The sequence below is a fragment of the Maylandia zebra genome, linkage group LG15 (assembly GCF_041146795.1).
Source record: "Maylandia zebra isolate NMK-2024a linkage group LG15, Mzebra_GT3a, whole genome shotgun sequence".
In the NCBI taxonomy this organism is placed as follows: domain Eukaryota; kingdom Metazoa; phylum Chordata; class Actinopteri; order Cichliformes; family Cichlidae; genus Maylandia; species Maylandia zebra.
In genome coordinates, this window is record NC_135181.1 from 19,934,286 (window position 1) to 19,958,657 (window position 24,372).

General features: G+C 38.1%; 1 protein-coding gene across 3 annotated transcripts in view; it reads left to right on the top strand.

The window, feature by feature from the left end:
- Positions 1-24,372, top strand: part of tbc1d32 (TBC1 domain family, member 32) — a 95,650-nt gene that overhangs the window by 41,054 nt on the left and 30,224 nt on the right. For 2 of the 3 annotated variants that reach the window (XM_004550653.3, XM_004550654.3), the window contains exons 26-29: positions 2,878-2,977; positions 3,067-3,192; positions 11,194-11,277; positions 21,893-21,962. In XM_004550653.3, the coding sequence (XP_004550710.3) occupies positions 2,878-2,977; positions 3,067-3,192; positions 11,194-11,277; positions 21,893-21,962 (380 nt within the window). The remainder of the gene's footprint in view (positions 1-2,877; positions 2,978-3,066; positions 3,193-11,193; positions 11,278-21,892; positions 21,963-24,372) is intronic. The other variant, XM_004550656.3, reaches the window with a different exon arrangement.

Sequence of the window (24,372 nt, forward strand, 5' to 3'; positions counted from 1 at the left end):
GATTGCAGAGTGAAGTCAACAGGAAAAAAAGTTACAGTGGATTCAGGGAAAGAGAGGACCTACTGGGCCAGTAACACTGCTGTTGTTTTTTTATTGTTTCATAGGATCATCTTGTCCTTTTTTTTTGTTTCACAGCCAGTAAACAAGGACACCGCAGGACTCAAATACACAACCTGCAGCTAGGAGGTTACAGTTCAAAAAAGGCACACTTTAGTGGGCAACAAAGGTTTAGGTACACAGCAGATCAGACAGGGGAAAAACAGAGACAGGACCCAGGGAGAGCAGGCACAGTAACACTAAATGGCCCGGCAGCTTTGAGTATAAAAAACCATACGAATAATAACAAAGGGACAACATAAGCTGAGACTTGACTTGTTTTTATTTTTCCCTTCACCATTCCTCAAACTCAGTATTCCCCCTGGTCACAATCCGTGCAAAAACCCATCCCTCCACTTCTGTTCTGCACTTCTGCTACTCACAGTTTATTACAGATGAAGTGTCCTACTGATTACCATCAGAGCTTCAGTTGTTTGAAGCCTGCAGGTTTATTTGCTTATTTACTCAGCATATTTTGGGATAGAAATAAATTATTTAGGTGTTGTTTATGCAGAACTGAAAACAGGAACTAATTTATGCTGAGGTCAAGGAGAGGATATGAAATATAATTTGGAAGAGGGGGAAGGTGTAAATTGTTTCCGTCGTGTTTCACAGGTCTCTCTTATGCCCTTCCCCTGTTACTTGTAGAGAATATAAGAAATAGAAAGCTGTTAAATAAGTTCTTAATTTGTGTGAAGTCTTCAAAACGAATAAAACAAGTTTTTTAGAGGCATGAAATTAAGTGATTCACTGTAAGTGGTACAAGTCTACTCCAAATGTTTAGAGCTGAGCCGTATATATTTTGTGTTCTGCTTCTTTAATGTAACAGCAGAGCTAGACGTGTTATGTTGGGATCAGGCCTAAAAACATACTGGCAGCAAAGTTACTTTATAAAATGAGCAGAGAGGTTTACAGTCAGACATCAGTATAAAAGCAAAACACTGAGCACAAAAGCCTCTCTGCAACTTTACTCAGCTGTGCACACATGCAGAGATCTGCAACATCAAACATCAACTATTTTCTTTTGTATCTAGTATCGTATTACATAGCATAACGTTACATTCATTAAAATGCAATGTAATTTAGGATTTTAAAGAAACTGTTTAATGCTGTGAGTCAAATTCCCCAAAAATCCCAAAAAAGCAATAACGAACAAACGAAAAATACAGTTGTATTGTGACAGCCCTCTGCCCTGCCTGCTGTGTGTGTCCATCTGTATTGTTTTGCTTGTTCCTTTAGTTTGAGTTAATTAGCACAACTGGGAGCACCCGGTCAGTCTCCTTGGGGCATTTAAAAGCTGGCTTTTGCTCTCTGTCCATCCACCCAGCACCGTGCTATCTTTTTGGTTGGCTTTAGTCTGATTATTTTAGGTTATACACTCACAACACCACACACCTACCATCCAAACACTCATCCATCTGTTGACACACTGATAAAACTTATAAAGTTAACTGTGATTGTTTATTTTTGGTTGATAAATTGTGCAGTTTTTAATGTGCCTCTCCCATTACTTATCATGGCTCATGAGCCGAACCATGACAGACACTCTGAGGAACCCTGTCTTATACTTTTTAAGAAAGTGACTAGAGGTGCACTCAAATTGAATGTCCATGAATTTAATTAAACCCAGCTTGGTAGTTTTTGTGTAACCTTGCTGGCCAGCAAACAGGATTGAAAACTTACCTCTCCATCAGCTTCCTAATAATGTAAGGACACAGAAATTTAAAGGCTCGCTTTGTTACCTACAGTAACAGCAAGGTCATGTGGGGTTTGTCTCTATGCCTTCAAGTGCTCCTGTTTCCTGTCATATCCCCCCCCAAAACAAACAAACAAACAAACAAACAAACAAACAAACAAACAAACAAACAAAAAATGTCATTTAGCACTTCAGGTTTGGCTGTAGCGGCAACTGTGATCCTGAATAGTTGTCTGTCTCTGTAATTGACTAGCCTGCCAATAGTGTAACAATATCATGCTGCTCACATATTCATTACAAGTTCTCAAGCTGCATACAGATTGTGTGCCATTCCAAATTTTTCCAACATCGTCAGACAAGCACATCATTGAGTGGTAGACTCAAATACCAACAGGGATTATCATGAGTGTAGGGCACAGACAATTGGATAAAGAGGCCTGCTTTCTAAACTTCATTAACATTTAGAGCATATTATTTTGGCAAGTCACATGCTGAGTTATGACCCAAAAGTTATGGTTCTTCAGAAATAAGTAATGAGAAAAATAATGAATGCGGCACTAAATGGCAGTGGGTTATACAAATAAAGAAATAAATGAAGGAGGAAAAGAGGGGGGAAAAAACAAAGAGGGGGCGAAATAAGTGATGGCACATAAATATAAACAACCATTTTATGAAATGCTACCAGCTCAGAGCAAAACAATTGCTCAGTAATGAATTCATCAACACTGTTTAACTGCACTACGCTATTCATAATTTTCCGTGTTTCAGAAATACTGTCACCATACATTATCATCAGAAAGATAAAGTATATTCCATTGAATTACAAACAAATGCTAGCAGCCCTGCATAATAATGTGTCAAAAATTCAGAAAAACAGCCATAAAATAGTCAGAGTAAGACAAAGAGAATAAATGGAAATAACGTGACTCATGCAAGTCTGAAAAGGACTTGCAGTGCTAATCACCACATCTTAATATGTTTTTGTTATCATGACATTGTAACCGTGTGGATTTAAGCGTAACGTATTAAACATTGTGTGGGCATAAGTGGGCATCAGGTTTTTTTTTTTAATCTGCTTGCTCTAGGGAGAAGGAGAACATCCTTACCCCTGGCCCTGGTTTTCATGCTATCCCGTACCTCGCTGCTACACTTTGGATCCACCAGACATCCTACATACCTCACCGGGTAGGAGGAACATTGATGAACTCACTAATAATATCTTAGTGTTATTGTGATTTTTTTTTTTTCACCTCTAGTCCTTTGTCTGTCTTCAGACTCCGAGATCAGTGCGTTTCTGTCTTCATGGAAAGATCCAAAGAATGACGGAAGCTGGGTGGAAGCCTGCCGAACGTTGTACTGTAAAGTCATGGCGTCAAAACCCAACGTGTTAACTGGAAAGGGTAAGCTGCTGGCTCTCTGGGTTTCTGTTTCTCCCACATCTAGTTAAACGCATCACATTTCTAATACACTACATTGCCCCCTGTGTTGATTGTAGAAGAGATGCTCTTGCAGCAGTTGAAAAAAGTGCAAATTATCTTTTTACGCTAAAAATGTTTCTCTTAAAGTGTGAGAGAATTTTTTATTTTTAAAAAGTATAGAAAAGCTAACTGAAGGGTCATGAAGAGTACTTCACAAACTGTGCTGGGTATGACTGAGCATTACTTCTTGAGGATTGGTGATAATGTATTTCACGCTATTTCATTCAAACAACAGTACCAGAAAGGAGACTAACTTGTGGATTTTAGAAAGAAATGGCTAGTGGTAAGAGTCACACCAATTAGAACATGTAACAGCTACCGATTTCAGAAATACCTGTGAAGAAGCTCGTCGAATTAATGTCTTTTTTGAACTATTTTGTACCTACAGCTTAATTCACCTTCAGTGTATCTGCACCATTTGCTTTAGCTATTTTTCTTTGCCTCCAGGAATGTGGAGAATGATGACAGATCTCAGTATAATTTCTGTGTAAATTTGGCTGCCACATCAGATTTGCAATTTAAAGAATCTTTTTAAAACAAATGACTGTTGTTGTTTCTTAGTTTCTCCTTAAGGAATATTATTTGACCAAAAAGATGAAAAATGCAGGGTTTAAATTAAAGGAGTCAAACAGTAAGACAAAGGCATATATTAACACTGTGCACCCCATGGAGGATTTCTCTTTTTGTTTGAGAGCACCAGAGTACACAAGGAAGAAAAGAGTGTGAAATGCTGGTGGAGTGGATGGTTTGATTGTGAGTGTTTTGTGGATCAGGGATGAGGGGACACATTTAAATTGTAGATGGGAATACCAATGAGCTTACTGGCTGAAAAAGTTAACTTTAAGTTTGTTCTCAGTGGTTCAACTGTAAGGATGTAAAAAATAGACAAAAGCAGAAAAAAACTGCTCAGCAATGCTTCGGTACCGAAGAAGAAGGTTGGAGAAGCAGGTAACTGTGTGTCTCTGTTAGCAGACAATGCTTCTAAGTGTCACTGGTATGTCTACGATTTCAGTATTTGAGATGTTAAGATGGAGAAAGTAAGACACAGAATACTAGGGGAGAAAGACTTTCTCCCCTTTCTCTGCTGTTACTGACGAGTGCAAGAATGCGCGTGTTTTCCCCGTGTTTTAAGCCAAGAGTAGTTGTAATTTATCGTTTGTAGTGAGAAATGGAGTACATAGCCCTGTGGGAGTGAGAATAATGGTGGGTGACAGTGAATTGTCAACTTTAACTGCTTGTGCTCTGCTGGAGAGGAAGTTATGGACCCAGCGGTGCTGCAGTTAGTTGATTACTTAATGGCATGGATTGATGGTAGGAGTAAAGTTTATGTATGCATCTTGAAAGGTGAGCACTTACATCTTCTAATCACATTCAAATAAGCTCTATTGGCTTTCACATAAGCCATGTTGTCACAAATATTTATGTTTCGTTAATGCCAAGGATAGTTTGGGCAAGAACATTTTAAGCCTCCTGAAAGGCTTCATAGATAAATCGAATTCAACTAAGACTAAAGAAGTGACTAGATTTGGTGTTTGCTGTTTTATAGTAACATATTTGCTTGACTGACAGAGTGATTAAGTGACTGTAAATAACACAAGTAATTAGTAACACCACCAAGAGACCACCATCCTGATCTAAGGAATTATTTAAATAAAATAAAAGTGTTATCCTCTTTCCACTGTTCTGCATCTGTGTGATGCAGTTATTCTGAATTCAGTAGCTATATAAATGGGAGAGCTAAAACTAATTTCACTGGTCACTGGGACATGACTAAAGCTCCATGTATAGAATCAAAAGTCAAATCTAATAACAAAAATACTTCAAAGGTTTGGTGACTTTGCCCAAAATAAGGTTTAAAGGGACTTTTTCCCTGTAGATTGTGCTTGTACATGTTTATAGCTTCATTATCAGAGTATTTTTGGAGCAGGGACAGGACAGCATCTTTAGTGTTTAAGAATTCTTCTATAGTCGTTTTTTTTAAGGATTCTTTGACTTTATATAATAAAAAACACCTTTATTTAACTATCTCCCTCGGATTGATATTAGAGGTCTTGTCACATGATGTCTTTAGAAGGAAAAGAGTTAAATGTACATCCACTAGCAAGGAGCTCAACCCCCAATGCAAATGAAAAATGTTGATTGATAATGAAGCACTGAGCTAAGCCAGAGGTGGCAGTTTGGAGAAACTGCTGTAAGGATTGGCGGTGAGCTTCGCATATCCCTTGATATCGTAGCGAGAGGATGAAAAATTAAGAAACAAAGGAAAGGGATGATGGTAAATCGAAGCAAAAGCAAACAAGTATGAACAAACAGTTTAACTGTGTTAATTTACTTTAAAATCATTTTTATCCTTTGTTTTTTCTTACTGGTGTGTAAGACTTTTTTACAGGACTCTTCAGCAATCTGACACTGTTAATCAGATTTCACTTGATTAGCTGATCATCAACAAGTCTAAACACCTCACTAAAAGCAGAAATTTGGGCAGTTTACTGGTCTGAAGCATTTAGTTAGCATGTTTATGTTCCAGCAAATTCACCCCAAGGTCAGACCCACTCTAGAAATGTGGTCTGAACAATGCTCAGAAAATCTCCAAAAGTTGATTCTGTTCATCTGGACGTAGCGTTTTCAGTGGGAGAAACGTTTCGTCACTCATCCAAGTGACTTCTTCGGTCTCAGCTGACTGCAGGTTTCCCCAACCTTATAAACAGTACATTTGCATAATGACTGAAACCAGCCCACTGAACGAACAAAGGCCTGGGAGGTCAGTTCCTTCATTATAATTATGCAAATTCTCATGACCATTGATCAACAACCATTGATCAATGGCCATGAGTACCATTCACAGAGAGTTGGGGAATGGCTGCAATCACAGCATTGTAAGATGGTGAAAGATGTACCTTTAGGCCCCCTCCTCGATTCAGAGATGGTCTTTCCCTTTTCACGTAAATGGCCTCCTTGACTCCGCGTTCAAACCAGTGTTCCTCCCTGTCCAGGATGTGTACATCCTCATCATTGAAAGAGTGTCCACTGGCCTGTAGGTGTAAATAGACCGCAGAGTCCTGGCGAGACGAGGTAGCTCTTCTGTGTTGTGCCGTCCGCTCCGCCAGAGGTTGTTTGGTTTCCCCGATGTATAAATCCTGGCAATCCTCCTGGCACTTAACAGCGTGCACTATGTTACTCTGTTTGTGTCGGGGGACCCAATCCTTGGGGTGGACCAATTTTTGGCGCAGTGTGTTTTGGGGTTTAAAAGCCACAGAGACCTGGTGTTTAGAAAAAATGCGTCTCAACTGTTCCGATACTCCTGACCAGAGATGGGGAGTAACGCGTTACTTGTAACGCGTTACTGTAATCTGATTACTTTTTTCAAGTAACGAGTAAAGTAAGGGATTACTATTGCAAAATTGGTAATTAGATTACTGTTACTTTCCCGTAGGAATTCTGCGTTACTGCGTTACTAAAACCGTGATTTTTTTGCGAGAATGTCTCATGACAGTGACAGTGATCATATATCGAGTGCGGAGAGAGTATGAGCATGCAGCGTTTAAAGCGTGGAAGTACTGACCTTACTTTGAGTTTGATTCCATAAAAAGTGACAAAAACATTAGCGTCCATTGTGCGTGGGAAGAAAACTTTTTACAGCGAAAAAAACCCCTAAACTTCCAAGCAAGCACTGAGTGCGCCATGACGTAATGGGAAATTCTGAGTCTTTGACTTTATTTATTTTCTGCTGTGTTTTACTTGCATCTATTTGAAAGAGTGAGTGTAAACACAAAAAATATTTTATTTTATGTGCTGGAATGTGTAGAAAATAGGTTTAAATGTTAAACTAATTTATTCAAGTCAGAGAATGTTGCATATAATTTAATTTTTGCTTGATGCATAAAGTTAAAAGATTAAAACTGATAAAGCAAGTTAAGTTAAAAAAAAGAGACTTTTCCATTTGATTACATTTTGTATGATGGATTATGTAGAAAAAGTAGAATTGGGCTGAAAGATCTATCGCTTTATCACCTCTTCAGGTTGTAAATCGTGTTTTTAAAAAGTAACTAAGTAACTAATTACTTTTGAAAATAAGTAATCAGTAAAGTAACGGGATTACTTTTTTGGGGAAGTAATCAGTAATTAGTTACTGATTACTTTTTTCAAGTAACTTGACCAACACTGCTCCTGACATGTACGAGATCACTACAGGGATCACTACAAAATGCTCAGAAAAAAGAAAAAAGAGTGAGAGGGACATCTAAGAACCTACAGGCCTCATTTACTGTAGCAGGATCATGAATATTAAAGTTCGTGACAGTACAACTGGAAAAAGAACAAGTATGGCTTATTTAGAACGGTTGCCTCTTCCCTCTAAAAAGACCTTGACAGTACGACTTAGTGTTGCGAGTTATATTTGAGCAAACCACAAGGCTTCTGTAACAATGTCCTTTGGACAGTTAACACCAGAGTAGAGATGTTTTGTTGCATATCAGCACAAACTTATCATACCACCTGGTGGTGGAGGGGCAATGATTTAGGCTTATTTTGCTGCCACACGACTTGGGAAACTTGCAGTCATTGAAACGACCATAAACTCAGTGTATCAGAGTATTCTGGAGTCAAATCTTAGGCGCTTTCTTCAACAGCTGAAACTGAGTCATGCAATTGGATAATCATCCCAAGCACAGCAGCAAATCTACAACAGAGTGGCCAAAAAAGAAAAGAAGCAAGGTGTTGCACAGGCCAAGTCAAAGTCCAGATCTTAACCTTATGGAAATGCTGTGGATTGATCTCTGCACATTAAAGAATGCCTGTAAACCTCAATGAAGTGGAGCAAAGCTGTAAGAAACACTGGCTCAAAGTTCCTGCACAATAATGTCCATGTGACTGATAAAGTCACACAGAAAACAATTATTTCATGTTATTGCTGCTAAAGGTGTTTTTACAAGCTGGTGAATCATGGGGTGGACTTAGTTTTTCACAGGACTGCAGTCCTATGAAAATATGACTACATAAACATTGATGATCCAGATTCAGGAGGGAGACCACCTCTGTGTGTTGGATGCACAAGGTCAAATAAATAATCTTTCTTATTGACTTGATGGGTGTAATATATGCTAAATATATTAATAGTGAAAAGAACAAAAAATCCAGATGACACAATTTGAAGGTTTTCAGGTTGTTGTTTTTTTTTAAATTTAGCCTCCTTTTCTCCTGATTGCTTTTATTGAAATTCAGGTGCACTTCACACTTTTCCTCACCAAGATTACATAAACCTGATGTCCATGAACCTTTTAAGACTCATCATCAATGTCGTTGACAGCCACTGTGAAATTGCACCTATGCCTACTTTTCCTATGTAGGAGCAAATAGCTGTGATTCAACGAAGACAAAAATATATTCAAATGAAGGAGGGCTGACAATCTTGTCATTAATGCATGTACTGCACAGTGATTGCCTCCTTTCATCAGTACACTGTTGAAGCCTGTAAAAGCAACTACTCCACAGCTCATTTGAGGCTTTTCACTGGAAGACCACGATCAAGATTTATTATCATTTAGGCTTGTCTTTGCTGTCGAAGTGCTATTTCATGTGTCACATCATTAACCACGTACAACCTGGTATTTCACTTCTCGAGAAACATTCAGTGAAGGAAATGTTTTATCTTTTATGAACTGACTACTAAAGGAAACTGATTTCCTGGGAAGTTTATTCAACAATTACTTGCGTCTATTTCTGAATATGAAGACACTGTGATTATCACTTGTCTTTGACAAGCTTCTATTCAGCTGGATGATGATATTGATTATGCTATCTCTTGGTTGAAACACTTACAATTAGAACTGTTTCACGTTCAATACCTTACTATCTTGTCAGCTTATCAATTCCCTAATTGGTTTTCCTCAGCAGCATATCAATGAAATGCATTCACTCGTGCTCAGAGTTACTGAGCTGTGGAGTGAATAGGTTTGATCAGCCCTTTTAGTCTTCTCTGAATTGGCAGCTTGTGAAATGATTGGAAGGCTGTGCCACTGTGTTTACAAAACACCTTACACTTAGTTCACATATTTAGTAGTATAACAAAAACATGCTTCAAAAAATGTAAAAAAAAGTATTTTATACCAGGACACAAACAGGAAAAGAATGGACAGTAGGTGGAAAAATGTTAATCAAAGGTAGCTAGTGTGAAATATGAGCCATCCAATCAAACAAACTTCACACAGCAGCAGACAACAGCCCAAGGGACTAGAATCCATCCAGGAATTTCAAGGAAGCTATAATACCTACTTTCCCAAATCCATTGAATCCAGAAACAAAAATAGTGGCAGCTGCTAGTGCTACCCCTCAGCTGCTATTAGATACATGTATACATGTCGACTTGTTTTCAAGTCATCTTATTCACAGAATTTTTTTAGAACACTTGACCTCTGACCTTGAGGTTTTGAGATTTCAACTCCTCCTTTTAAGTAATTGAACCTATGGTATTAATATGGAAAATCCTACATCGCCTCATTGTCGAGTTATCACATTCATTAGATTTTCAGAAAACTTGAACTCTGACCTTGTGGTCAAAGAGACTGGAGTTTGAACTCGTCCAAGACTTTAAGTAGATGTACCCATGGTATGAATGTAAAAATTCTAGGTGACTGTGTTCTCAAGTTATCACATTCACAAGATTTTCAGAAAACTTGACCTCTGACCTTGACCTTGAGGTTGAGATCACTGAGATTTGAATTTTATCATTATTGTTAACATAAAAAGTTTGTGAACGTTCTCATATTCATAAACTTGCTTGTCCACACCGCCCACCTGCCCAACTGCCTTTTATGGCTGAGGTGTAAAAACTCTATTTGATTCGAATTTGGTCAACATCCTCTACAAGGTTATGGTCCTGTGCACCTCTGGATGACTTCCAATGCTTTAGCCCAATCTTTGACTGCTTGCATTTCTGCACATGCACGTTCACCTCGGATGGCAAACCTACGCAGAGCATCAGCTTTCAAACTGACTTGACTTCATGGCAAGGGTCATAACTGGTGGTGAGTTTTGGATCGAACAGGAGTTTACAATGTCAAAGTTGGCACATCAGATCAGCAATGTGGTGCATACTAATCTTTGACTTTCACAAGGTTGTGCACCATGCATTTGTCCCTCTGGGTCAGCCTGTAAATGCAGACTTCTACTGTAACATCCTGAGGCATCTGAGGCTGAGCATTTGGCAGAAAACGCCTGAACTGTGATGTGTGCTGTGGTGTGCCAGCACAAAGCGCATTGAAAAGACAGGAGTTCTTTGGCCACAAAACAGACTAAAACAAACCAGTCTATTCATTTGGCCTACTATGAGTTAAAACAATAGGTTAAACTCTTTGGCCTGTAGAAGGTTGGTTTTGTATCGTCTTTATTTGCTGTTTCTTCCTACCTCACCACGCTCTTCCTCTCTTATTTCCACAATTAGATCTTCAGTGACTGTGGGTGGTTCTTTGCGCAGACGTGTTAAGTGACACTAAAAGCCATGCTGACACAGTTTACTGAGTGACAGTCGGGGCCAGTGAATCCACAGTTGATACAAGATGTACATTTTTTGTGTTGTATTACAGTGCATGTAATTTTTTCGCTGAGCTATAATTTACTTTGTCAGAGACATCCTTATCCTAGAAGTGAAGCAGGTTTGTTTTTAAACTTCTATTATATATTATCTTTTATTAGTATTTATAATGCTAATGACTTTATGCCAGCTGAGCACACTGTACGTCTTACATGGAAAGTATCTGTCCAATCCACTTACAGCTGCTTAATAGCGTAGAAAACAGGATGGAACCAACAATCTAAAAATAGTTGAAAGCTGACATTTGACTGTTTAAATTGGATTTCCTTTGAACGCAATAGTTAATGCAGACCTGCTATCTTATGATTTTTTATGTGCCTGATTTTTCTCCTCAGTGCTGGCTGACCTTCTGGAGAAAGTTGTAGCCCATCTATCCAATTCTGCTTCAGAGTGCTTCTTCTCTCCAGCTCCGTACAAAGGTCAGTAAGAAGAGCAATACCCCCCCCCCCAACCCTCCATTCTTACAGTTTAGTCAAGGAAAATAACTAAAGGGCACTTTGTGGATCAGTGAAGACAGACATACCGAACCTCTGTGCTCTGCTCTGTTTACTTTATTTCTGGGTTATGAAAATTATGTAAAGGTAAATGTTGGTTACACTCCAAAGCATATACAGTACACACTGTGTATAAATGTTTTAACACCTAATTAACACCTTTAGTGCAGTGTATTTCATGTAAGTTTGAACTTGACACTTTGTTTTCTGTTGTGGGTTGTTATTGCCTTCTACTCCAGTCGCTTCTGAAAGGGCCTGTTGGCTCAGTCAGCTGAACTGAAGCCTGCTTGTGCTTCAATGTGGAGATCTGGTTTGTTAATAGTCTTGGTGAACTGAACCCTGGCGATTAAACTAGCCCTGAGGATAGGAACCAAAGCTGGTGATAACTGTGTATAGACGGTATAAAAGCACCATCTTGGTCTTTTGTGACCAGACATGGCAAAAAAGACGTCCCTTTTTTGTCATGACTGGTTACAAAAGACCAAGATCTGATTGTTCAACTAAAGAAAACACACACGCATTGGCTATTAAGTTTTAAATGATGATGAGATTGTATGTCTACTCTGGGAGTCATAAACATCATTAGACCAGTGCACATATTGTCTCTAAAACACTTGGGTGGAGAGATGAGGAAACCTATCAGTGCTCTGTCTTGGTTGTTGAGTTAACTAATGTGGAAATAAAATTTATCCAGCAGTAAACCTGAGTTTGCGGTGAGGGAAGCATCTTGTACAGTACAGCACTTTCCAGCAGGAACTTCGATAGAATGTAAAATAAGACATTTTGTGTATTTTAAAAAGACATTCAGTGTGTTTTTGTTGTTGCCGCACTAATCAACCACTTACTACTAACTGCAATGGTAGTTTATTGGATTGGAAAGTGTGGCGATGCTCGCCACCTGGTCACCCTTCTTGCTTGTTGGTGTGGGCAGGTCTCATTTGTAGGTGCTGGAGAGCTGCTGTGGCTCATTTCCATCAGTGGCATTGGCAATACCTGGGCTCATCAGTGCACTATAAAGGCCCTCAGAACCCAACTGTGTAGTGGCTCTCCTCCCTGAGAAACATTCTGGATTATAGTTTGGGTTTTTGCACTAAACAGCATTGTGTACACAGTCTCTTCAAGCATGCACTCACTTAAGCCACAGCCATTGACTGTACACATGGTTAGTTTAGGTTTTTCTCTTGTTTCTTTAATTTAAAATAAATAGTCTTTTTAATTGGCATTTGTGTGTGCATCTCCTGTTTTGTCATGGTTGTATGTCCCGGTTCGTGACAGGCTGCATGAGCTCATCTGGTGGGAGTGTAGTACTGTAGTATGTCAGGCATAAAAACGTGGTTTTCATGATAGGAGGAGTGTAGAGTAAGTGTAAATAAAACAGTTTAGAGATGGAATAGACTAAATATTATATTTTAAGAAACTCCAAATTTTCCACTTGTCACAGGGTCTGAGTTGGAAGATTTTGGTAAAGCTTTGTCCCTGAGGTAGTTGAAAAACCCCAGTTGGCTAAAGCGTTGGGGTTTTTTGTTAACAGACATGCTTATGCCTATTTAGTTGGTGTTATTTTTTCATCTAAATTTGTTAGTGCAATTAGCACTTTCAGTACTAATCCATAGCAATGTGTTGTATTTTTCACATTGTCTGTGTGTAAAATACACATGTAAGCATGGATTACACAAAGGATCCTGCACCCCAAGCTGGAAGGCAGGATAAAAATAGAGATCCCTGGAAACAATTCTTTCTGCCCTTAAGAGCAGCTTTTTCCACCACATGCTAAAATGTATTATGTGTCTCAGATCGAATGAGTGAATGATCTTAGCAGGTTGGAGTATTTAGTAGCCAGTAGGCTAAACAAGCTGACTGATAGCAGTCAAAAAGGCATAATGCTAATAACTAAATGCCGCAACATCTTTCTACCTAGAAAGTCCCTAAAGGTAATGTGCAATAAGTGTCCAATTAGCATATTTATTTGTTCCAGTTTACATGTTTTTTATAAAATCAAGTTAAGTCAAATCATAGGTCATTCATGACCTTCACCTCAAAGACGCATTGCAAAGTTGTACTAAGTTTAACATCATATTTACCATACTAATTGGTGGAAGGATATCAGTTTGAATTTCATCAGTGACTGTATGGCTCTGCTGAAATAATGCAATCATCTGGCACTTAGTAAACATTGGTATAATTATAATAGTGTGTCATTTGTTCAAGCACTCGAAACAAGTGCAGAGAAAGACTCAGAAAGACTCCAAGACTCAGCAATTTAAAATTAAACAGAGGTCCAGTTCTATAGAAATTAGGGTGTGGGGAAAAAGCATGAATGGCTCACACACTCAATATAAATTAAAAACAAGCAGCTGTTCATTACGGAAGCAGATTTACCACATTTCTGATTTGCATTGTTCAGCATTGTTGTTTATGTGTTTTGTTTTTTTTAAACTCACTCGGCCATTGTTTTGCACGGGTTAGAGGTTTTAATTAAGATGCAATTAGTTCAGACAGGCCACTAAGTCAGTGATTCCCAGCAGATCAGCTGATGGTTTTGCTGATACCCTTTGTTGAATATTCGGCCAAGTCTCATATAGGGTGCACTATTTAAGCTGCTTAATCAACCCACAGTTGTTGTGCATCTACAAGCCAGTCTGAAGTGCACCTCCATGTCTGCTCCTCCTTTTTATTCTCTGCATGACCCTGTCATTGCTACTGTCTGTGCTGGCTCTCGCTGCTGCTCCCCTGCCGTATTCCTTGCCTGTACATGAATAGAAGGGTGGGGAGGTACAATATCAATTGTCGTGGAGACATTTTGGCCGATTCTTCTTTACGACATTGCTTTAGGTTGATTGAGGTTAACAGCTACATGTTTTTATGCAGAACTAACAAAGCATTTCAGTGGGTTTGGGGTCTGGACGTTGACTGGTCTATTGCATAACCTTAATTCTTTTCTTTTTCAGTCATTGTAGATTTACTGTTGCTGTGCTTGGATCATTGTTGCTGTTGCACAACAAAATTTCAGACATCTGATGGATAAATGGGCTTTTCCACCACCATGCTTGAGAGCATGTCTTTTTTTGACCTTTGAATTTTTTTTTTAACATTTAACATGCTAACTGAGGCCTTTAGAGTCTCTTGGATTTTGTTTTTGGCATCCACTCCCAAGAAAATCATAGCACTGTGTTAACACAGCTGAACGCTCTAGACCAACAAACTGCCAAAACGTTTGCTTTACAGAGGTGTTCACACTTAATCAGGTGCATTTGATTAGCAGCAACTGGCTGCTGCTTGCACTCCTAATTCCAATGAAAGCAGTAACAATGAACAGGAGTTCATCGAGTTCTTTGAAAACTTTCTTTTTCTGTAGGTTGAACTTAGTGGTTTAAAAAAAAGAAAGTGAATCGCAGTCTCTTGTCCTGGAAATCATCTTGGACATTTCATGGACAATATAGTCTGGCAAATGCTTTGTGGTATCAAAATGCTATTTGTTGTGAATGCAGGTGTGTGTGCTCCTTGTTGTTCCTTTCTCATGCCACATGAACTACAGAATAGGGGAGTGCAGGTGGGGAGAGCTGTGTCTGTAAAGATCAAATGGTAAAACTTTTTTCTTCAATAATCTGCTCAGTCAAACGAGGCTTGTATTTCTCTGTGGGAGACTTCTGTCCATAGGTCTCGCAATAATAACACAAACACACAGGCCTGCCACCCATTATTGTGTTACTCAAACACATTTGACTTTCTTCTGCAGCCAAATTGATTTTTATGCGTATGCTTTGTTTATGGCAATAGCCAGTTTCCCATATGATGACAGCATGCACTATAACCTCTGTAATACATTTATTATATTATGTGCAGGCAACTGTTAATACGCATTGTAATTTTTTTTTATTGCTAAAGCTGAAAAATATTATCAGAGGCAGGTCAGAATATTATGGATGCTTTATTTTTGGCAGGTTTAACAAAAGCGTACAGTTTGGCTTTCCATACTGAATGCATACTCCATTAATCATAGTTGTATTTTAACCACAGTCATTGTTTAACAGTAAATTTAATTTCCCTCTACTTAGCTAAATGTGGCTCAATTATATCCAGCAAGGGCACTTAAAAGAAGTGGGTGTGAAATACTGAAATAACATTAACAGTGCATTAGCTATTAATCTGCACTCCAGAAAATTTCGGACAAGTGCTGATTATTTTTACAGTAAAGAGATTTTCTGAATCGTTGTTTGAAATTTTCTGTGGCCCAGAACACCTGTAAAAACACAAGATTTCATTGTAGAACAACATTTTGAACTTTGTAATATTCTGATGTCTGACACTGACATGTTTATTATGGTTTCGTTTTTTATTTGTTTTTCTAAGGACATAATATCAATAATCTTTCTTTCATACACATTTTCTAGAAGTAATTTTCCCACCTCTTTGTCAATACACAAACAATGCACAATTTGTCTGTTCATAATTACCAGAAGATATGACGACATAAGAGCTTTTTGGAGCATTTGGATACACCCACAACCCAGGTGTTGCCAAAAGTATCCTTTGAATTTTAGTCTTGAATGGCTAAATCTAAATTACTGGGAGGTGATCAGATATAAAGCACACTGCTGCTAAAATGTGAATGAAAACCATTTCACTGTGGTCTTCTCTAATGATTACTCAACATATAAAACCAAGATCATGTTGCTTATTTCAAGTGCTTTTCAAGGGACATAAAAAAAAAGATATAAGGACACACAGGTGGTATAAAACAATGCAGGATTTAAAATAGAAGATAAACAGAAGATATATAAAATAAAATTGATTATATGGAAGAATATAAAGGCACAAGACACTGCACTATTTGAGTAAATAGCTTCATATTTTACCCAGTGACAGTAAGGTTTTAAGCTGCAGTTTAGAAGAAATGACTTGGTAGAAGCTTGAGGTTTTCCAGGAGTGAGAATCATGTGAAAAAGAAAGTTTTCATAGGACTCTATGCTCTATACCAGTAGTTCTCAAACTTCTCACAATGAGTACCACCTCATAAAACATGTGGCTCTTGAAGTACCACCCTTATGACCGACATTAAGTTACAGTAGTATAGGCTTATTTAACACCATATACAGTTTACACTAGACAATTTTATTTCTTATATGAATGTTATTTATTGTAACTGTCATAAACAGGATGTGACAAGTGACAATAATAACAACTGTACTGCATTAAAACATTCACAGCAGGTGGGATATCCAGTCTTTAAGTAATGACGTATGAACCCTGTTTCCGGGCCCAAACTAATAGTTTATTAAGGTTGTTGTGTTTTTCCCATATGGAAAAGAAATAGTAAAAACTTATATGTGATTACTCATGAAAGTGGCCACTTTCATGAGTAATCACATATAAGTTTTTACTATTTCATATAAGGCTTACATGATTTACTCATGTAAGTGGCCACTTTCTCATTACTTTCATATATTCTTTTAGTAAGTATCCAAAACATACAAGTTTCATTATATAATTTTTCAAGGGATCTTATATCTGTTTTCACACTTATATGCTTTTCATACAAGTTTCACACAAGACAGATACAAACTTTATAAGATTTATATAGATCTTTTCCATATGGGTTAACATGTTTTAATGCTTTGTATCTTGTTCTGTTTAATCTGTACAAGCTCCTAAAAAAGGCAGTGATCACTGTCGGCCTCTCTCGGTTTTTATTACCACTGTTAAAGCTCAGTTTTTAAAACCTTACGATGTAGCTACAGCCCAGCCCATGCAGCAGTAAATTAATGACTAACCTCGTATTGTGGATGGATTATCTCAGTTGTTCTCCTGACTGAAGTTTGGTCCGTCTGCAGGATCCTGCCATGCATTTGTCTCTAACCATTGAGTGGAAAAAAGTTGGCGTTCATCTTCCAGCTTCAGCGTGTTTATATTATGCTAACTATAGCTGTGTAGCTAGCCAATGCATAGCACATCATTATATACGAGCTAGCCCAACTTCAGTAACCCTGTAAACGTCACTACTGTTTAGTTTTCTGTCTTCAAGTGATAGCAGAGCTAAACGTTTACATTTTTCCCGCGTACCAGTAGAGGGAGCCCACGTACCACCAGTGGTACGCGTACCACAGTTTGAGAATGACTGCTCTATACTCTATGAAGTAAAACCCATGATTCCCTATGATTTAGTAGCTTGTATGATCTTTGAAATACTTATTTTCTGTATGACTTCATCAGTCTCTCACATGGTTATGGAGAATTTTTAACTCATTCTTCTTTACAATGTTGCTTCTGTTCATTGAGGTTTGCAAGCATTCATTCATGCACAGTTCTCTTAAGGTCATACATGCACTTGCTTTTTGCACAGGGTATGAATGTTTCCAAGCACGTTAACAAACACGTGCCATTTTTTTCCTAAACTGTCCTGCCATGTTCTTTTTAGAGAACAAGTCGGAGCTTTTTTTCTCAGAGCATAGTTTGGGCCTTGGGTGAAAATTCTGGGACATCCACTTTTGGCATTGCATCACCTGAATGATCAGCAACCTGTTAAAACTTTGCTTTTACAGAGGTGCTCACACTTGCTGATGATCAGTGAATCAATTACATTTAATCAGCAGCACCTGGCTGCCGCTTACCCTCTAAATTCCTGTTGAAGCAGTAAGGGTGTATGTACCTAATTAAAATAATTTAGAGTGTGGTTAAACCTACAGTATAGATTTGGACGGTTTGACTTGTACAGTTTGGAATTTAACTGTAATTGCCATAAGAATGAACATTCTTCATGCGCGTGGTGTGTCATGCAATAAAAAGTTTTGAAACCGTGTTCAAATTTGACAGACTTTATAAGTAACATCATCCCGAATATGTCTGAGCTTCTAAAGAAAAGCTGTCAAGATAATTCATGAGAGTAAAAGCATTCACTTGGATCTATGAATTAGTAGACAGTCATTTGTGGCAGGGAGACAGCTAATAAAAGGCAGCATCTGTCTGTAGTGCTGTGTCTGTCAGCAAAAAGGCCTCACTTCTCTGGGGACTGATGAAGAACCTTAATTCTGGGTTTTTGTTTTGATGATTTATTTATCTAAATTCACAAACACACATCAGAGTTGTTTGCACTTCCGCTTTCTTTCTTTCATATTGCCTCACATTTTTGTAATACTTCATTTTTAGGATCAGTCACAATCTTATTTGCATAATTTCTTTAACACAGAGCTGTTGTGGAAAATAGTCCACCCACATTTTACATGTCAGATTGTTGATGCTAATATTTTTAAGTCCTTTTCTTTTGGAGAGATTGCAGGCTTGAACTTTGTGATGTTTTTGACACACTTTGACCTGGAATTCACATCTGTCAGAGTTACATTATAAGAGAGAGGCATAGATTTCTGTTCAGGATTTTTATATAAAAATACATACTATGGGTGAATTCAGTAACGGCAACAGCTTCCAGGGTAAAAATAATCTTAAATCTGTATTTTTGGGCAAATATTTTCTCACTGGTGATACTGTAGATACAGTTTTTGTGTACCTATGACAAATTAAATTTCAGTTAATTTATGTAATGCTTCAAATTAATTGGACAGATAAGAGCCTGAAGATATTTTAAGATGGGTTCTGCATTGTAAGGCTTGGTTCTGTATAAACATTGACTAAATACAGCTTCTGCTTCAGTTACAACAGCCCATAAAGGAGACCAGATAGCAGTCAGGACTCTTGTTGAATTCTGCAATCTGCCGGTTACATTTGTGTGTAATTGTCTGCATGTGACATGGAAAAATGCCCAGTGGTGTTTAGCATTGACTAGTCAAAGCCACTCTGCCCAGCTTGACGCTCCCATTGTATGGAGAGAGCAGGCTCATTTGCCAAGTGTTAACTGCTTTCAGTTCACCGTTCAGAGTTGTATCTCATCACCTGCCATGGCCCTGACTCCTGAAGGCAGCTGTCCAGCAATCTCATTTATCTCAGCTTCCTGTTGAAATTGGGTTACTGCATCCCACGAGGAGCATCTTTTTATGTTCCAGAGATCTATGCTTGCTCAGATAAAATAATAATTTAAAAGGATTTTTTAATCCACATCCTCAAACTTTTTTAAGTCTCTGCTTTTAAGTATTGCATGAAAAACATCAAAATTGCATTCCCTTTCCCCCATTCTGAGATGCTGCAAGTTACTGTAAATGGAGGTTAGTTAGAAGAAATTGTTTTTATTATTGTTATTAATCACATGATGCATTTCCCTCTTCTGGCAGTGTTTTAGGTAGATGTCACGGCAGAAACATCCCAGCAAGTGCAGCAGGGTTTGAATGACCTGCTGCAGCACTTGTTGCGTGTAAGGTTCATATTAGAGTTATAAGGTGCTTAAAGGTGCTCTTTGTAGGCGGTCTGACATTTGCTGGCTGTCACAACCAATGTGCTGCTGCCATCCCCAGACTTGATGAGTGTTTGAGTGGTTGTCAGACAGTTAGTCATAGGAGATGTAGGCTCCCTGTACTTAGTTTCTAGCACTAAAATATAGGAGGTGCTTTTGAAACATGAGGTTCTTAAAGTCTTTTTCACGTGTGAACTTAGAGTTTCAGAAAATCAGGTTGTGAAATTTTCCATTTCTGTGTCCTCACATCTATCATGGCAAATAGCCTGCTTCAGACAGGTTCACACAAGTGCAAATACTGGTTTAGGTGAGCCCACTGCCTGGATGGAGTGGGCAGGAAGCAGCGCGCTTGCTGAATGTACACCGTTAGCTGTGTTGTTCTCACACTGGTGCAATCCGAAATCTCGCGGACATGTCAGGTTAAACGTTTGATACCGTTGTGTCTGACTTTTGCATTCTCTGTCTAATGATGTCTAGAAAAGTTAGAAAAGCAGAAAACTTAGATATTTGGAAATTTCTGAGCATGTTAGCGTGAGTTCAGTGATTCATTTTTTATTTTCTATTTTTATTATTTTTTAGTTCACGGTTAATCAAAATTTTCTTGCTTTTTTTAAATTGAGCTTTTTAATTCGGTCCTGCCTTTATTTTTACAGCTGAAGACATTCTTGGATATATTGTCGTAAATGATGTATGCTCATATCTCTAAATGGGTTTCATAACTACCTCTCACTCCGTTAAGTCCTGACACTTTCAGGCTTCTTTATTTTTAATATTACTTTTGTTTTAATTTCTCTGAAGCACAGGGGATTGCACAGAGTCTGGGAACTAAATCAACTCAGAGCTCCAGATTCATGATATTACTCTTCATAAGCTTCACACCTACACCTAAACGAAGTACAAATTGTCATAACTAATCTCAGAGATAAATCAGATGTGCCACCTTTCATAGTGTATCTTGTTAAATGATTGTGATTATAGTTATTAAAAACTGCAAAATACACTCTGGTGGCTTAATGCTGAGGAGAGAGAAATGGGCAGGGAGGGAATAAATACAACAAGAAGAGGATTCATCTCCATTAGACAGTAATTGCCATCAGCTAGAGGTTTTCACAGATTTTAATATATAGGGAGAGAAGAGTGAGAGAAATGACAGAACCAGCTATCCCGGCATAGATTCATGCCCTCTTCAAAAGCCATTTTTTCTCAATTAATCCAAGATTTGATGGCCTGTGATTTATCCACATTGGTCAGCTTTGATATTTGGATGGCAACAATGTTGAATTATAACTCTGATATGTAGATTACAGCTACTGTTATCATCATTTCCCGTGCATTTTTCTGCACCATTAGCCTGTAAATTGAATTGGAAGTTTTTCCTGCCACTGATGGTGTCTGGATAATACTCATCATATTAATTGTTCAAATGTTCTCATCATCCTCCCATAAACTGTCTGAAGCTGGGGATCCATTTGCACAGATGTAATAATATCGGTATTCCCCAAAGCCAGGAAGCAGTGGAAACATCTTCCAAAACAAAATGTTAGTCCTCCCACTGTTATTACTTCATTTATCGTTCTATCTGCGCAGTGACAACTGCAACTCCAAAGACGAATATATTTTTAATGATTTTGGAACAAATACTGGCACTAAGTAAGAGCCCATGAGAGCTGATTGCATGCGAGCTGTTTTTGTTTTCACGACTCTAAAACTGGCCCGTATTTTCAGTTGCTGTAGCCTCACCATGTGACTCACAGAGAAAGAAAAGGTCTTGAGATAAAGAGCATTCTCACTTCAGTTTTCACTTCTTTTTTTCAAAAACCCTGCCACAGCCCTAAACTCCTGAGTTATTGCTCTGCTGCTCTACACTTTCAAAATGCTGCTGTTAAATTACCCATGGCTGACTTTTACTGATATTACCCAAGTCACCTTGATGTCACAATAGCTCGCAAACATCACAATTAAAGCCAAACGACTGTTGTAAAACTGCCAGCTACAAAGTTACCCAGACACAACATTACATCTCTGGTGTCTTAAAAAGTAGCAATTCATGATATGCTGTCATGTTTTTCCATTTCCCATTGGAATAATATAAGCTGTTAGGAATGTATAGGTAGTTTTCCACCCAAACCTTCTTTTATATACCCTCTCATTGAAATGCATTGCTTCGTAACAACCACATCTTTTTTTCATCCTGTTTTATAGCAGAGGAGAAGACTGTGAAGAATGCCTTATTATCATCTGTGGAACAGCTGGGAATCAACACCTGTCTGAAGTATGTAAAGGGATTTTCTTTAGCTCATAAACCCTTATTTAATTAGGCTTCTTACAGCAGAAGGAGAGCCTGCTGCGTATAAACTATTTCAGTAAAGTCTTAGAATTACTCAACTGTGAGCTCCATGGAAGTAACTACCCCAAAGTATCTCTTAAAAAGAGTCTAAATCACTGCGATGGGACTAACGTGCATGTACCTTAATTTTGATTTTGTAGTGTCTACATTCACAATGAATGTGAGGAGAAAGTTACATTTCATATTGGATGGGGAAAGCATAGTTAAAGACTAGAAGCTGTGTCTCACTCAGTTTGAATCTTTTTGCAGTTACTTTTGCTTCAATTAGGCGCTGATGAATGTTGACATGGTCCTAATCAATTGTTTCAATAACCGCGTCTTCATCACTGGGCTCCACATGAAAACAAGCATCACCACTTTTAACGCAGTGGTGTGTTTTTCTGCTCAACACTGACATCTTTGACTTACAATGATAATAGCATGCTGATGTTCAGCAGGCATAAAGTTTACTGTGTTCAGCATCTCAGTTAAGCATGTAAGCATGCGGACGTTGGAGAAATAGCACTAAAGAGAAAGTAGAGCTGATGTTGAAGATGTAAGTTGGTTTGGTTTTAACAGAATAGCAAGGCTCAGTCATTAAAGTGGCCGTCGGAAAGTTAATTGCATAATCTTACCACCCTGAACCTCCTATGACCTGGCTTCAACAAATGTGGGCATCACATTTTGGGTTGTGCACAATACTAAACTCTATAAGGGCCTGATATCTGTTACGAGGACATTATACTGCCATTGTTCTATCGAAATGTAAAACAAATGTCCTCAGATGTGGATTTCCAGCCATTGTAGAGCAAAATCAGGTAAAAAGATAATTCTTTGTTTTTACATTCATCAGGTTCCAATCAGTCCAAATAGCAAAGAGAAATTAAAAATTCATGCCATGAAAGAGTTCGGTTCATAGGAGGTTAAAAAAGAGCGATCCCACTCCCTCAAGTCTAAACATTTTCTACTGACAGTGCTTAAATTGAGTCTCCAATTGATTTGTGATATTTTTTTCAAGAAAACGATGTCTCACTTTTTTTTTCTTTTTTCAGTTTAATGTGGGTATAGAGATACGATGCAAAATATCCATGTTTTTCCTTTCTTGCTCTACAAACGCCTTCTAAAGATTTTCAGATCCACATCAGAATTGACTCCAAAAGTTAATCACTCCTAACATGAGCCAAACTGGTAAAAAATTTTCATGCCAAACCTTCAATTACTTTTTGAGTAATCCTGCTGACAAACAAACAGGCAAACAGAACCAATCTACATATAAGCCGCTTGGCAGTGAAAGTAATGGCTTTATCTGCCTTTAGTTTTCTTCGCTATGGGACTCCATCACTATGCAGTTCTGTTTGCCACTGCAAAGTCAAAGGAAAATAAAGTCTTAGAAGAGTGAGAGTATATTTTCTGTTACTTTCAAATTAAGTATGAACTGTTTCCATCTTTCATTTTTCAAAACATCAAACCAATCCTTTGCTCTACACCTGCTAAGGAATTTGTCTGCTTTTATATCTCCATTATAGACCAAATGAATACACTCATACATGTTTTCTTTTGCTTACCCCAACTCAAACCTCTGTAGCTACTCGTTTGTGAATAAGCAATATGCAAGTTTATAGCTCATCTGGTCAAAGGACTGATGAGCTTATGTTGATAATTCACAATAGTTGTTACTCCTACTAGAGTAATAGTCAGATCTTCACCCAAACTGTGCTCAAGGTCAAGGTAACATTTATCGCTTTGTTAATACCCTGTGAATTGTGATGGATTAGGAGCTGGATGAGCTAGTACATCACTGAAGGTCTGGTTTCTCTGTTTAAAACACAACAACTGTTTCACTCTACCTTTTCATTGTATGTGTCACTTTCTTATCTCTCTGTACACAAAGGTGTTGCTTATTCTTAGCACCTACTCTAAAAAAAATGAACAGTAATCTGGTCTTGCTGTCCCAAACGTAATATCACTTGGAAAAACCAAGAGAAAGATAAAAAGGTGGCTTTTGCCGCTTTAACCTATAGCATATTTAAGCCATCTAAAAAATGTAAAAGCTCACTTTCATTTTTCAACAAGCTTGTGAACTCAAAGCCGTAACATTAGAATTCACCTCGGCGTCCACTCGCAACATGAATTAAAGCTGCAAATGTGCACAAAAGTCAAAAAGGGAGAAGACTGAAAGTTTTTTTTGTTTCTCAGTTCAGCAGCTGGAGACACTTTTGTTAGCAGACATTAGGAAAATTGTCAGAGCTGACTGATGTGAGATATATAAGTTGAGTCAGTTTTTATTTTTTACAGCACATTAATACACCCTTAGCTGACCGAAGTGCAGTACATGCTATACTATAATTAACACTCA